This window comes from Genypterus blacodes, unplaced genomic scaffold (genome assembly GCF_046128005.1).
Source record: "Genypterus blacodes isolate CSIRO-AG114 ecotype Tasmania unplaced genomic scaffold, CSIRO-AGI_Gbla_v1 ptg000414l_1, whole genome shotgun sequence".
NCBI classification, from domain to species: Eukaryota; Metazoa; Chordata; class Actinopteri; order Ophidiiformes; family Ophidiidae; genus Genypterus; species Genypterus blacodes.
In genome coordinates, this window is record NW_027467186.1 from 132100 (window position 1) to 147500 (window position 15401).

A 15401-nucleotide genomic window follows, 5' to 3' on the forward strand; every position below is an offset into this window, starting at 1 on the left:
TCATGTGTGTGTGTGGACTGCAACATAAACACAAGTGACAAAATAGTGATGCTGTTTAGTTTCATTCATTTCAAAGTTGATAACAGATATATTTGTACAGAAAATCTGACTCATTACATTACATTACATTATGACACGCACGCACGCACGCACGCACGCACGCACGCACGCACGCACGCACGCACGCACGCACGCACGCACGCACGCACGCACTGTTGTACTTTTTATAATCAGTGGTGATGAGTGTTTATGATATCTGATTAATAATTAACGGTTACCTGCTTTAAAAACAGAATCTCTGTTCCCCTTCGTCATTCCTCTCTGTTGTTCCTCTTCGTCTGTGGCTTCTGGTGTCAAACATGTCGGCGAGTTCGTGTACGAGTCCTGCGGCGGGCGGCGGCTTCACCGTGGTGACGCACATCAGCCCGACGAGTCCGTCAACTACAGGAGTGCAGAGGGGCTCCTTTAGCAGGAAGCCAACCCTGGCACTGGGGGTAAGGACCAGAGAGACAGACAGGTCAGAGAGAGAGACAGGGAGAGAGAGGCAGAGAGAGGGGTAGACAGGTCAGAGAGAGAGACAGGGAGAGAGACAGGGAGAGAAAGGCAGAGAGGGAGGCAGACAGGTTAGAGAGAGAGACAGATAGGTCAGAGAGAGAGACAGGGAGAGAGAGGCAGAGAGACATATAGGTCAGAGAGAGAGACAGGGAGAGAAAGGCAGGAGAGAGATACAGACAGGTCAGAGAGAGAGACAGACAGATTGAAAGACAGACAGGCAAGAGAGAGACAGAGAGACAGGTCAGAAGGAGCAAGAGACAGGTCAGAGTAATATACAGGTAAGAGAGAGACAGGTCAGAGATTGTCATGTCCCTCTGATATCTGATGTGTCCCTCTGTCTGTGTGTCTCTGTCCCGTGGCACAGACGGTCCAGATCATGGTGGGGCTGATGGTCTTCCTGATGGGCCTGTCTTCAGTCGTTGCTGCAGACAGTTTGGCAGTTTACAGCGGCGTGTTCGTCTGGGGAGCGGCTTCTGTAAGTTTACAAGGACGTGAACTTTGTTTCTCACTACAGGAATATAAAGGTCAACAACTAAAAAGTACATATTGCCATGGCAACACTCCCAACCTGGTGGTTGAGAGCTCTCTCTGTCTCACTCTCTCCGTCTCTCTCCCCCTCTGTGTGTCTCTCTTCCTCTGTCTGTCTCTCTGTCTCACTCTCTCTCCCTCTGTGTGTCTGTCTCTCTGTCTCCCTCTGTCTCCCTCTCTGTGTCTCACTCTCTCCCTCTGTGTGTCTGTCTCTCTGTCTCCCTCTCTCTCCCTCTGTGTGTCTGCCTCTCTGTCTCACCCTCTCTCCCTCTGTGTGTGTCTCTCTCTGTCTCACTCTCTCTCCCTCTGCGTGTCTCTCTCTGTCTCACTCTCTCTCACTCTGTGTGTCTCTCTATCCGTCTCACTCTCTCTCCCTCTGTGTGTCTGTCTCTCTGTCTCCCTCTCTCTCCCTCTGTGTGTCTCTCTCTGTCTCACTCTCTCTCCATCTGTGTGTCTCTCTCTGTCTCACTCTCTCTCCCTCTGTGTGTCTCTCTCTCTGTCTCACTCTCTCTCCCTCTGTGTGTCTCTATCTGTCTCACTCTCTCTCCCTCTGTGTGTCTGTCTCTCTGTCTCACTCTCTCTCCCTCTGTGTGTCTCTCTCTGTCTCACTCTCTCTCCATCTGTGTCTCTCTCTCTTTCTTCTTCATCAGCTCATTTCTCATCAAAGCTCAACAAAATAACTTTAAGTTCTTTGTGATGAAATGAAGACAAACATGTTGTGATGTCAATCACAGTAGCATTAGTGTCATACAAAGACATTGGACATTAGACTCACAAAGCTGCCACACTTCCAGTCCAACTGAGTGACATTAAGTGTCGTTGAACTGGAGACTCAAGGTGTTTCACTCATGTTTTCCTCTTTCAGTATGTTGCTGCAGGAAGTGTGAGTGTGGCTGCAGCCTCATCCACCAATCGCTGTTTGGTTTGTGCACACACACACACACACACACACACACACACACCAGATCTGTAATTGTTTTAATGAACTGAAAGAATCTTTTGTCTGGATGTTCCTGATGTTCGCTCAGGTAAACGGCGCTCTGGCGATCAACATAGTGGCAGCCATCTTTTCCTGTGCAGCGACCATCATGTACAGTCTGGACGCTGCAGGAGTGCTGATCTACTGCTACGACTATGATTGCTCTCAGTACAGGGTGAGACTCTGCCCACAAACACACATGACCGTGACGACAGGACAAGGACATAGCCTCCTTGGTTCACATGCTACCTTGCTAACAGCTAGCAGCCGTCTACTCCGCTAATTTTTAGGATTTATTCAGTCTTGTTTTTTCTGATTTCTCTAGTTTCTGTTTTTTCCAGAGTGTGGTTCAGGGGATGGCTGGGGTCTTGGCTGTCTTCAATCTCCTTGAACTCATCATTTCCATCAGCGTTGCGGGAATTGCCTGCAACACAACGTGTTGCTCTGCAGAGCCGCCCCCGCAGGTGAGCCTGCAGTGTCTAGAGCAGGGGTGCCCACACTTTTTCAGCTTGGGAGCTACTTTTAAACTGACCAAGTCAAAATGATGGGAGGTTGCCGCCGTGTGTGCGATACTGTGAGTGACACTGCGGCGTCGGCACCAGCTGCTTCCCGGTGCGTGACCGACTTATTGGGCACCCCTGGTCTAGAGCTGTCATCCAGCTATAACTAGCATAGCTACAGTAGCTTCACAGTAGCTCAGCTATTTGCAAACTATGTTTCGCCCCCACAAGTGGATGTGAATCAACCACAGCACAGGATGATCCATGTAATTTAACTCTATTAAGTTCATTCTTCCTCTTTATGGGCAGCAGGTCATCATTTACAGCAACAATGCAGCTGGAAATTCAGCAGCAGCACAGGCTCCACCCTATCTACAAGCCCCACCTACTCTACAAGCCCCACCTACTCTACAAGGCCCGTCTGCTCCACAACTCAATGCCCAGGTTAGTTTTTAATGTGCCAATGACATCACACTGCTGCCTCGACGCATCCAAACCGCTGCTGTGGTTCACCTTCATGCCTTCCAATCGCTACTTCCCTCTTTCTCCTCCTCTCTCTCTGCTGCTAAAGCTGCCTTCTTCTGCACGAAAATTCAAACCTCTGCTTCCAACCCCAAAAAAATCTTTCAAACTTTCTCATCCCTTCTCCAACCCCCACCCCCTCCTCCTTCCTCCTTTCTCCTCCCAGACGATTTCGCCAACTTCTTCGACAAGAAGGTCAACGACATCCGATCCTCCTTCCATCATCTGCCAGCAGTCCTGTCTCTACCACCCTCTCCATCATCTCCCTCCCCAACTCCCTCTCTGTCCCAATTCTCTCCCCTCTCTGCCCAGGAGGTCCTTCAGCTCATCACATCTAGCCGCCCCACCACCTGCTCTCTTGACCCTGTCCCCTCCTCTCTCCTTCAGTCTGCTGCACCGGATCTTCTTCCCTACCTGACCCACCTCATCAACACGTCTCTGGCCTCTGGCTCTTTCCCCTCTGCTTTCAAGACTGCTAGAGTCACTCCGCTTCTAAAGAAACCAACTCTTGACCCTTCAGACATCAAGAACTACAGACCGGTATCCCTTCTACCCTTCCTATCTAAAACTCTTGAACGTGCTGTCTTCAATCAACTGTCCCTGTACCTCCACCAGAACAACCTTTTGGACCCCCACCAGTCCGGCTTCAAGGTGGGCCACTCGACCGAGACGGCCCTCCTGGCAGTGACCGAGTCACTCCAAACTGCTAGAGCGAACTCTCTCTCCTCTGTCCTGATTCTCCTGGACCTCTCTGCAGCATTCGACACGGTGAACCACCAGATCCTTCTCTCTACCCTTGAGGGAATGGGTGTCTCTGGCTCTGCGCTCTCCATGTTCGCGTCCTACCTGACAGGTCGCTCCTACCAGGTAACACTGAGAGGTTCTGTTTCGAAGCCACGTAGGCTCACCACTGGGGTTCCGCAAGGTTCGGTCTTGGGCCCTCTTCTTTTCTCCCTCTACACAACATCTCTTGGTTCGGTTATCCACTCCCATAACTTCTCCTACCACTGCTATGCTGATGACACCCAGCTGATTCTGTCGTTTCCTCCTTCTGACGCCCAAGTGGAGACGCGCATCGCTGCTTGGCAGACATCTCGGGGTGGATGTCAAAGCACCACCTGAAGCTCAACCTGGACAAGACTGAGATGGTGTTTCTCCCGGGGAAGGGCTGCCCGCACCGAGACCTGGCCATCACCATAGATGACTCCGTGGTGACGTCTACTCGGACCGCGAGGAATCTGGGTGTGACCCTGGACGACCAACTGTCGTTCTCGGCAAACATCGCTTCGGTGACACGTTCCTGCAGATTCCTCCTCTACAACATCCGGAGGATTCGTCCCTTCCTCACCGACAAGGCAGCGCAGGTGCTGATCCAGGTTCTTGTCATCTCCCGCCTGGACTACTGCAACTCCGTCCTTGCTGGCGCCCCGGCTTCCGCCATCAGACCTCTGGAGCTCGTCCAGAAAGCTGCTGCTCGTCTGGTGTTCAACCTTCCCAAGTTCTCCCACACAACTTGCCTTCTCCGTTCTCTACACTGGCTCCCCGTAGCTGCTCGCATCCAGTTTAAGACTCTGGTGCTAGCCTACAGGGCAGTGAAAGGAACAGCTCCTTCATACCTCCAGGCTATGGTCAAGCCCTACACCCCCGGCCGTCCACTTCGCTCTGCTGCCTCCAGGCGACTGGCTGCCCCGGCGCTCAGCGGCCCCTGCTTGCGATCGATGCGGTCACAGCTTTTCTCTGTTCTGGCACCTCAGTGGTGGAATGATCTCCCGACTGATGTCAGGACAGCGGAGTCGCTGCCCATCTTTCGCCGCAGGCTGAAGACCCATCTCTTCAAGAAACACTACCCGGATCCTCCCCCTTAGGACATCACCTACTCTGTCCTAGCTCTTCTGATGCTCTTGTTTTCTAATCTTTCATTTCTAATTTGTCCTTTTTTCTCATTCATCATAGTACCTTACTTATTGCACTTCTACTCTAGCTCTCGTTTTGCTCTTAGCTGTTGGTTTGGGAAGGAAATGCGCTTACGATTTCTTGTGACCTGAAGTTCTTTTATCTACCTTTGTTGAACACACTTATTGTAAGTCGCTTTGGATAAAAGCGTCTGCTAAATGATCGTAATGTAATGTAATGTAATGTAATGTAATGTAATGTAATGTAATGGTTCACAGACGGAGAAACCTCCTGAGTACAGCCGGAGCTGAAGAGCCACGACATCACAGCACTCTGATGACATCACACTGAGCCACGACGTCACAGCACTCTGATGACATCACACTGAGCCACGACATCACAGCACTCCGATGACATCACACTGAGCCACGATGTCACAGCACTCTGATGACATCACATCCTTCGATGTAAAGCTGCGTTCAGTGATCTTTTGCAAATTAAAACAGCACGAACGTTGAAGTTTGGACTCTATTTTACAGTGAAAGTTAGAAGGAGGAGCTTAAGGCTGAGTGGTGTTTGTGACATCACACAAAACAAATGACGATGAAAGCACTTGAATCACATTTAAACATCGCTGTCATCAAAACACATTTAATGAATTATATAAAAAGGTTTGTTATTGCAGTGGATTGAACATTAATATGAACATTTATGGGACTGGATATGAATCAACACTATTAAAAACATGTCAATGTAATCATGTGATGTATTTAACTAAACACTCACACAGTGAATGAAACAGATTATAATTCAGCAAGATAGCAGACAAACAAACAATATAAAGTGAAGCACACACACACACACACACACACACACACACACACAGTACAGATTCATAGATTTAACACTCAAAAATAAGAGTTTGTCTGGACATAAGTCAACGTTATTTGTCCTCAGGGGGACGTTTGGCTGTGCAGCACCTAAAGATGGAGAGCAAGGTTTCAATATACATGAATACTTTTCAGATAAGCTTCTTTAGGTTAACCCACTGTTTAGAGACGTATTCAGATAATCAGCACTTCACTCACTCAGACTCATCCTGACACTCTTTGATGACATCACTATGACTGATTGTGAAATGTGACCTCAGAAACTAATAAAAACAATCAATCATCATTTAATCAACCAACCAGGAGCTTCACATCGTTAGAATAACGACATTTTAAATCAATGTTTCTGTCTCACCCAACAAAACTAAAGACAAATCCCTTAAATGTGAAGGAAACAAAGAGAAAAGAGACAGAAAATATCTACAAACGGCAGACTCTTCACTGATTGATCATTTATCAGTGAACTTCTGTGGTGCCTGACTCTAAACACAGATAAGAGTGTAGTGGAGACATCTCACTCTGTATGAACGAGGAGAGACAGACATCTCACTCTGTATGAACGAGGAGAGACAGACATCTCACTCTGTATGAAAGAGGAGAGACAGACATCTCACTCTGTATGAACGAGGAGAGACAGACGTCTCACTCTGTATGAACGAGGAGAGACAGACGTCTCACTCTGTATGAACGAGGAGAGACAGACGTCTCACTCTGTATGAACCAGGAGAGACAGACGTCTCACTCTGTATGAACCAGGAGAGACAGACGTCTCACTCTGTATGAACGAGGAGAGACAGACGTCTCACTCTGTATGAACCAGGAGAGACAGACGTCTCACTCTGTATGAACCAGGAGAGACAGACGGCTCACTCTGTATGAACGAGGAAAGACAGACGTCTCACTCTGTATGAATGAGAAGAGACAGACATCTCACTGGGTTCACTTTTTGAAGAACTTTTTGTTGAGAAGGAAGATGAGGAGGTTGACATTGACCTTGGCCTTGTTCTCCCGCTCTTCTTAGAGGAGCTCAAGACCTTCCCAGTCCAGGTGGACCTTTTAAGTCCTCCAGTGTGTTCTGGGCCGGCTCAGTAAGAGACCCGACTCACTTATGCTGAACCTTCTGATCTGACTCTCCTGACATCCGACCAAGATCTCATTCCTTCAGTCTCTACCCAGAGTTCTCATGAGCTTCATCTGTCCATCAGCTCTATCTTCACACTTTCACCACCAGAGCTCAACACAGCGTGTGTGTGTGTGTGTGTGTGTGTGTGTGTGTGTGTGTGTGTGTGTACAGACCTGGTGTGTGTGCAGCAGCTCGCTGATGGAGATGTAGATCACAGGTTTGTTGACGATGAGCAGCTCAGAATATTCGTCCACACTGAAACGATCTCTGGGCTCTGGGACGTCACAAACTGCACGCAGGAACTTCCTGTCAGGACAACAGTTACAAACAAAGAGACATTCACATTCACTTCCTGTCTGAGGCAGAGACAAAGCCAGAGGTCACAGGTCAAACGAGATGCATCTGTCCGACCTGAACTTTGCGTGGGTTTGGCTGATGTCTCACATTCCGCCTGAAGAAGTCCAGCCGAGCTCGGTACTTCCTGCAGACCAGCCACATCCTCACACCGGCCCGAATCTGACCAATCACAACACAGTGAGTCAAGTCGTGTGTGTGTGTGGACTGCAACATAAACACAAGTGACAAAATAGTGATGCTGTTTAGTTTCATTCATTTCAAAGTTGATAACAGATATATTTGTACAGAAAATCTGACTCATTACATTACATTACATTATGACACGCACGCACGCAAGCACGCACGCACGCACGCACGCACGCACGCACCCACGCACGCACGCACGCACGCACGCACTGTTGTACTTTTTATAATCAGTGGTGATGAGTGTTTATGATATCTGATTAATAATTAACGGTTACCTGCTTTAAAAACAGAATCTCTGTTCCCCTTCGTCATTCCTCTCTGTTGTTCCTCTTCGTCTGTGGCTTCTGGTGTCAAACATGTCGGCGAGTTCGTGTACGAGTCCTGCGGCGGGCGGCGGCTTCACCGTGGTGACGCACATCAGCCCGACGAGTCCGTCAACTACAGGAGTGCAGAGGGGCTCCTTTAGCAGGAAGCCAACCCTGGCACTGGGGGTAAGGACCAGAGAGACAGACAGGTCAGAGAGAGAGACAGGGAGAGAGAGGCAGAGAGCGGGGTAGACAGGTCAGAGAGAGAGACAGGGAGAGAGACAGACAGGTCAGAGAGAAAGACAGGGAGAGAAAGGCAGAGAGACAGATAGGTCAGAGAGAGAGAGACAGAAGGAAAGGCAGAGAGACATATAGGTCAGAGAGAGAGAGACAGGGAGAGAAAGGCAGAGAGAAAGGCCGGAGAGAGAGACAGACAGGTCAGAGAGGGATAGACAGGTCAGAGAGAGAGACAGACAGGTTAGAGAGAGAGACAGACAGGTCAGAGAGAGAGACAGACAGATTGAAAGACAGACAGGTAAGAGAGAGACAGAGAGACAGGTCAGAGAGAGAGCAAGGTAATAGAGAGACAGGTCAGAGATTGTCATGTCCCTCTGATATCTGATGTGTCCCTCTGTCTGTGTGTCTCTGTCCCGTGGCACAGACGGTCCAGATCATGGTGGGGCTGATGGTCTTCCTGATGGGCCTGTCTTCAGTTGTTACTGGAGACAGTTTTGCAGTTTACAGCGGCGTGTTCGTCTGGGGAGCGGCTTCTGTAAGTTTACAAGGACGTGAACTTTGTTTCTCACTACAGGAATATAAAGGTCAACAACTATAAAGTACATATTGCCATGGCAACACTCCCAACCTGGTGGTTGAGAGCTCTCTGTCTCTCTCCCTCTGTGTGTCTCTCTCTGTCTCACTCTCTCTCCCTCTGTGTGTCTCTCTATGTCTCCCTCTCTCTCCCTCTGTGTGTCTGTCTCTCTGTCTCTCTCTTTCTGACTCTCTCTCCCTCTGTGTGTCTGTCTCTCTCAGTCTCTCTGTCTGACTCTCTCTCCCTCTGTGTGTCTGTCTCACTCTCTCTCCCTCTGTGTGTCTCTCTCTCTGTCTCACTCTCTCTCCCTCTGTCTCACTCTCTCTCCCTCTGTGTGTCTCTCTCTCTGTCTCACTCTCTCTCCCTGTGTGTCTCTCTCTGTCTCACTCTCTCTCCCTCTGTGTGTCTCTCTCTCTGTCTCACTCTCTCTCCCTCTGTGTGTCTCTCTCTCTGTCTCACTCTCTCTCCCTCTGTGTGTCTGTCTCTCTGTCTCACTCTCTCTCCCCCTGTGTGTCTCTCTCTGTCTCACTCTTCTTACCCTCTGTGTGTCTCTCTCTCTGTCTCACTCTCTCTCCCTCTGTGTGTCTCTATCTGTCTCACTCTCTCTCCCTCTGTGTGTCTGTCTCTCTGTCTCACTCTCTCTCCCCGTGTGTCTCTCTCTGTCTCACTCTCTCTCTCTCTGTCTCACTCTCTCTCCCTCTGTGTGTCTCTATCTGTCTCACTCTCTCTCCCTCTGTGTGTCTGTCTCTCTGTCTCACTCTCTCTCCCTCTGTGTGTCTCTCTCTGTCTCACTCTCTCTCCATCTGTGTCTCTCTCTCTTTCTTCTTCATCAGCTCATTTCTCATCAAAGCTCAACAAAATAACTTTAAGTTCTTGGGATGAAATGAAGACAAACATGTTGTGATGTCAATCACAGTAGCATTACATTACATTGCGATCATTTGGCAGACGCTTTTATCCAAAGCGACTTACATTACATTACCACCCTTCGCAGAGGGGGGAGCAATTGAGGGTTTGGTGCCTTGCTCAGGGGCACCCCGGCAGGGGCTCAAACCATCGACCCTCCAGTTCCCAAGCGGAAGCTCTGCCCACTGAGCAACTGCCTCCCTAGCATTAGTGTCATACAAAGACATTGGACATTAGACTCACAAAGCTGCCACACTTCCAGTCCAACTGAGTGACATTAAGTGTCGTTGAACTGGAGACTCAAGGTGTTTCACTCATGTTTTCCTCTTTCAGTATGTTGCTGCAGGAAGTGTGAGTGTGGCTGCAGCCTCATCCACCAATCGCTGTTTGGTTTGTGCACACACACACACACACACACACACACACACACACCAGATCTGTAATTGTTTTAATGAACTGAAAGAATCTTTTGTCTGGATGTTCCTGATGTTCGCTCAGGTAAGCGGCGTTCTGGCGACCAACATAGTGGCAGCTATGTTTTCCTGTATAGCGACCATCATGTACAGTCTGGACGCTGCAGGAGTGCTGATCTACTGCTACGGCTATGATTGCTCTCAGTACAGGGTGAGACTCTGCCCACAAACACACATCACCATGACTATAGGACAAGAACATAGCCTCCTTGGTTCACATGCTACCTTGCTAACAGCTAGCAGCCGTCTACTCCGCTAATTTTTAGGATTTATTCAGTCTTGTTTTTTCTGATTTCTCTAGTTTCTGTTTTTTCCAGAGTCGGGCTCAGGGGATGGCTGGGGTCTTGGCTGTCTTCAATCTCCTTGAACTCATCATTTCCATCAGCGTTGCGGGAATTGCCTGCAACACAAGGTGTTGCTCTGCAGAGCCGCCCCCGCAGGTGAGCCTGCAGTGTCTAGAGCAGGGGTGCCCACACTTTTTCAGCTTGGGAGCTACTTTTAAACTGACCAAGTCAAAATGATGGGAGGTTGCCGCCGTGTGTGCGATACTGTGAGTGACACTGCGGTGTCGGCACCAGCTGCTTCCCGGTGCGTGACCGACTTATTGGGCACCCCTGGTCTAGAGCTGTCATCCAGCTACAACTAGCATAGCTACAGTAGCTTCACAGTAGCTCAGCTATTTGCAAACTACGTTTCGCCCCCACAAGTGGATGTGGATCAACCACAGCACAGGATGATCCATGTAATTTAACTCTATTAAGTTCATTCTTCCTCTTTATGGGCAGCAGGTCATCATTTACAGCAACAATGCAGCTGGAAATTCAGCAGCAGCACAGGCTCCACCCTATCTACAAGCCCCACCTACTCTACAAGCCCCACCTACTCTACAAGGCCCGTCTGCTCCACAACTCAACGCCCAGGTTAGTTTTTAATGTGCCAATGACATCACACTGCTGCCTCGACGCATCCAAACCGCTGCTGTGGTTCACAGACGGAGAAACCTCCTGAGTACAGCCAGAGCTGAAGAGCCACTGAGCCACGACGTCACAGCACTCTGATGACATCACACTGAGCCACGACATCACAGCACTCCGATGACATCACACTGAGCCACGACATCACAGCACTCCGATGACATCACATCCTTCGATGTAAAGCTGCGTTCAGTGATCTTTTGCAAATTAAAACAGCAAGGAGCTTAAGGCTGAGTGGTGTTTGTGACATCACACAAAACAAATGAAGATGAAAGCACTTGAATCACATTTAAACATCGCTGTCATCAAAACACATTTAATGAATTATATAAAAAGGTTTGTTATTGCAGTGGATTGAACATTAATATGAACATTTATGGGACTGGATATGAATCAACACTGTTAAAAACATGTCAATGTAATCATGTGATGTATTTAACTAAACACTCACACAGTGAATGAAACAGATTATAATTCAGCAAGATAGCAGACAAACAAACAAATATAAAGTGAAGCACACACACACACACACACACACTGTACAGATTCATAGATTTAACACTCACAAATAAGAGTTTGTCTGGACATAAGTCAACGTTATTTGTCCTCAGGGGGACGTTTGGCTGTGCAGCACCTAAAGATGGAGAGCAAGGTTTCAATATACATGAATACTTTTCAGATAAGCTTCTTTAGGTTAACCCACTGTTTAGAGACGTATTCAGATAATCAGCACTTCACTCACTCAGACTCATCCTGACACTCTTTGATGACATCACTATGACTGATTGTGAAATGTGACCTCAGAAACTAATAAAAACAATCAATCATCATTTAATCAACCAACCAGGAGCTTCACATCGTTAGAATAACGACATTTTAAATCAATGTTTCTGTCTCACCCAACAAAACTAAAGACAAATCCCTTAAATGTGAAGGAAACAAAGAGAAAAGAGACAGAAAATATCTACAAACGGCAGACTCTTCACTGATTGATCATTTATCAGTGAACTTCTGTGGTGCCTGACTCTAAACACAGATAAGAGTGTAGTGGAGACATCTCACTCTGTATGAACGAGGAGAGACAGACATCTCACTCTGTATGAACGAGAGACAGACGTCTCACTCTGTATGAACGAGAGACAGACGTCTCACTCTGTATGAACGAGAAGAGACAGACATCTCACTCTGTATGAAAGAGGAGAGACAGACGTCTCACTCTGTATGAACGAGGAGAGACAGATGTCTCACTCTGTATGAACGAGAGACAGACGTCTCACTCTGTATGAACGAGAAGAGACAGACATCTCACTGGGTTCACTTTTTGAAGAACTTCTTGTTGAGAAGGAAGATGAGGAGGTTGACATTGACCTTGGCCTTGTCAAACATCTTCATCACAGCCACGCCCTCATACTGCAGCTGGAGCAGATCCTGACACAAAGAAATATGTTACACAGCAGGTAGCCATAGCAACCATCTTTAAGCATCAGACCCTCATCAGGCTGTTGTGTACCTGGTATCTGAGCAGGAACTCTTCCATCTCCACACCAAGGAAACGTGCTTTGACGCTGAAACTTCCCTTCTCCAGTCCAGGAACGATGTCGAACATCACGTTCTTAAACCTGAAAGGGTTCAGTTCAGGTGAGGATGTCAGCTCTAATACAGTGAACACACATGAACTCCACTGATGACTCACTGTGTGACAGGCAGGTCTTCTATCTCCAGCAGAACTCCCTTCTCCTGCAGCCGGGCGGCGCTGTAGCTCAGTGCGGCAGGTTTCTTCTTCCCTTCCTTCTTATTGGACGCTTTGCTGCTCACATCACAGGATTCATCAGTGACTCGTCTTTGTTGTTACAACCAACAAGCATTTACTGAACCATTTGTGTTTTTCAGCAGAAGAGGAGACAGGAGGACATATTGGTCCCTCGGCCTGTAGTTACCATGGTAACTCACTTCTCTATTAGAACGTTGTTGAGTCTTAAACGCTCAGGTTTGTGTTTTTACCTTTTGGCAGTGAGGTTGTCCAAACAGGAAGTGATGTAATGTCTGTAGAAGTCAATCTGCTCGCTGTGGAAGCTGCTCTTAGCCTGCAGGCTCGCCAGTGTCTGGCGAAGTTTAACAAGCTCCGCCCCCCTCCGTTGCCGATGGAGACGCTGGTTCCGAATGTCCTGTTGGTTGATGAAGCAGGACAATTATCATTTCACAAACACTGATGTGTGTGTGTGTGTGTGTGCTGTGTGTGCGTGCGTGTGTGTGTACCTTAGCAATCATCTGCAGTATCTGGGTCTCAGGATGTGGAGGGTTCAGGACCCCCAGACCCTCCAGGCGACGCAGACTCCTCACTATCTTCCTCTTCTTCTCCACCAGGCAAAGGTTGCCATTGGCGACAAGAGACTGGTTCCTCTTCATCTTGTCAGGCGTGCGAGCATCCTGACGTGCGCGTTGCTGCATCAGTCGACCGTGGCTCACTTCCTGTTTCAGGACGGGGAAAGAATGACTGCCAATGACTGAGCATGTGCGTGTGTGCGTGTGTGCGTGTGTGCGTGTGTGTGTGCGTGTGTGCGTGTGTGTGCGCGCGTGTGTGTGCGTGTGTGGTACCTGTTCAGCCGAGGTGCTGTCTGTCAGAATGTGTCTCAGATCGCTGCCTGGCTGCGTCTGTATGACATCAAGGATGAGCTGCTTGGTGCTGAGACAGACAGACAGACAGACAGACAGACAGACAGACATGGTTAGTGCATTGTTGTGTATTGGCCAGTCAGCATGGTCATGGTGAAGTTTGCTTCATGTCACTCAGATGTTTTGGGGGCGTTATGCAAATGAGCCGGCCTCTGATTGGCTCTCTGCTGGTTGTGCTCAGCAGGATGTAGATGATGTTTTCAGAACACTAAATGCTTGAAGGTTTGTTCACACTCAGTGAGTTTAGCTGATCATGATGAAATATTGTGGCTCATTCATTTCCAGAGCGTCCAGATGTGTTTGGCTGCTGGAAGAGGTCCAATAATACAGAGCAACACAGTCTGAGTGCAGGCTCAGCAGGGTCACACACACACACACCTGAGGAGAAGTCCTCTGGCATCTGGTTGGTCGTCAGAGTCCTTGAAGATGTCAAACCTGCTAGTGAGCATCAGAGAAACCTCTGTCCTGTTGCTCTGGACACTGCTGGACTCTGATCCTGGATCTGCGGGGTTAACTGACCCTAACCCTCCTGCACAAAACACAATGAGATCATGCAACTATGTCAACTACCTGCTGGTTGTTATGGTAACCATCATCTGAGCCTAAACCTTTAGAGACTAGCAGGAGAAGGAAACTGTGGAAAAACGTTGGAACCCAAAGGAATTCAGTGATATAGATATGTGACAGCTGAGGATTCAGCCTGTAGAGATGATGTCATGAGCGCCCCTGCTCACTGGGTCATGCTGAGGAGCGACATCACGTCTCTGGTTCTTAAGGACAGAATAAATCTCTTCCAATGCTCCAGATGTTTCCAGCTGCCTGGCTCGACCTCCAGGCAGCCTTAAGGACATGAAGACCTGAAGTTCCTCCTGCCTCACTCAGACCAAACTGAGGTGATTGTGCTAAACACCTACACACACATTATCTACTGAGATAACCATCATGGAGGACGATGCCTTTGATGTTTAACCCTGTCCTGTACAGATGTAGACCCTGTCCTGTAATCATGAGATGCAGCTGAGCCGAGTCCTGTTTCCTGATTGGACAGCAGTGTGTGAGCAGTAGCAGTACCCATGAGCTCCTGTAGGGTGGGGACGCTCCCAAGGTCGTTCAGAAGAATCCTCAGGGGGTCAGACGAGTCCGGACACAGAGCGTCCTGATGCTCCAGCAGCAGCTAGACACAGACACAGACACAGACACAGACACAGACACACACAGACACACACACAGACACAGACACACACAGACACACACACACACACACACACACACACACACACACACACACACACACACACACACACACACACACACACACACACACACACACACACACACACACACACACACACACACACACACACACACACACACACACACACACACACACACGATTACAATTATAACTTTCAAGATGTTATTTCATGAAATAAAATGATTCAATCTTATGTGGTGTGGACTGCTGAAGACCTAACCAGTCCAGATGTTCCTCTCTGGCCTTGTTCTCCCGCTCTTCTTAGAGGAGCTCAAGACCTTCCCAGTCCAGATGGACCTTATAAGTCCTCCAGTCCTCCTGACATCCGACCAAGATCTCATTCCTTCAGTCTCTACCCAGAGTTCTCATGAGCTTCATCTGTCCATCAGCTCTATCTTCACACTTTCACCACCAGAGCTCAACACAGCGTGTGTGTGTGTGTGTGTGTGTGTGTGTGTGCGTGTGTGTGTA

At 48.5% G+C, this 15401-nt stretch overlaps 3 protein-coding genes and 1 long non-coding RNA gene across 9 annotated transcripts in view; 2 read left to right on the plus strand and 2 right to left on the minus strand.

The window, feature by feature from the left end:
- The first annotated feature begins 242 nt into the window (after window positions 1-242).
- Window positions 243-5496, plus strand: LOC142989380 (membrane-spanning 4-domains subfamily A member 4A-like). Of its 2 annotated transcripts, none has more exons than XM_076138878.1 (7): window positions 243-494; window positions 920-1030; window positions 1949-2005; window positions 2112-2237; window positions 2404-2526; window positions 2872-2986; window positions 5254-5496. In XM_076138878.1, exons 1-7 carry the CDS (start codon window positions 360-362, stop codon window positions 5286-5288), a joined length of 702 nt encoding a protein of 233 aa, XP_075994993.1. In that variant the 5' UTR covers window positions 243-359; the 3' UTR covers window positions 5289-5496. The 2 variants fall into 2 exon arrangements, with proteins under 2 accessions (XP_075994993.1, XP_075994992.1); XM_076138877.1 differs by having other exon boundaries at window positions 250-494; window positions 2872-3006; window positions 5256-5496.
- Window positions 5497-5657: 161 nt separating this feature from the next.
- LOC142989383 (uncharacterized) lies at window positions 5658-7534 on the minus strand. The gene is made up of 3 exons (XR_012960686.1): window positions 7402-7534; window positions 7164-7296; window positions 5658-5957 (listed from the first exon to the last, which is right to left on the minus strand). It is a non-coding gene; the product is annotated as an uncharacterized LOC142989383 (long non-coding RNA).
- A 222-nt stretch (window positions 7535-7756) lies between these two features.
- On the plus strand, window positions 7757-11132 carry LOC142989379 (membrane-spanning 4-domains subfamily A member 4A-like). 4 transcript variants are annotated; one of them, XM_076138876.1, is made up of 7 exons: window positions 7763-8024; window positions 8500-8610; window positions 9889-9945; window positions 10054-10179; window positions 10346-10468; window positions 10814-10948; window positions 11020-11132. In XM_076138876.1, the coding sequence occupies exons 1-7, from the start codon at window positions 7890-7892 to the stop codon at window positions 11050-11052; spliced, it is 720 nt and encodes a 239-aa protein (XP_075994991.1). In that variant the 5' UTR covers window positions 7763-7889; the 3' UTR covers window positions 11053-11132. The 4 variants fall into 4 exon arrangements, with proteins under 4 accessions (XP_075994990.1, XP_075994989.1, XP_075994988.1 ...); XM_076138875.1 differs by having other exon boundaries at window positions 7757-8024; window positions 9889-10179; window positions 10814-10928; window positions 11018-11056; XM_076138874.1 differs by having other exon boundaries at window positions 7759-8024; window positions 9889-10179; window positions 10817-10948.
- Window positions 11133-11290: 158 nt separating this feature from the next.
- Window positions 11291-15401, minus strand: part of iqgap3 (IQ motif containing GTPase activating protein 3) — a 17745-nt gene continuing 13634 nt past the window's right edge. The window contains exons 31-38 of one of the 2 annotated variants that reach the window (XM_076138867.1): window positions 14747-14849; window positions 14054-14201; window positions 13598-13685; window positions 13259-13471; window positions 13004-13167; window positions 12696-12809; window positions 12513-12621; window positions 11291-12430 (exon numbers count right to left, since the gene is read on the minus strand). In XM_076138867.1, coding sequence (XP_075994982.1) covers window positions 12317-12430; window positions 12513-12621; window positions 12696-12809; window positions 13004-13167; window positions 13259-13471; window positions 13598-13685; window positions 14054-14201; window positions 14747-14849 — 1053 coding nt within the window. In that variant the 3' untranslated portion in view covers window positions 11291-12316. Of the gene's footprint in view, window positions 12431-12512; window positions 12622-12695; window positions 12810-13003; window positions 13168-13258; window positions 13472-13597; window positions 13686-14053; window positions 14205-14746; window positions 14850-15401 lie in introns of both variants that reach the window. The other variant, XM_076138866.1, reaches the window with a different exon arrangement.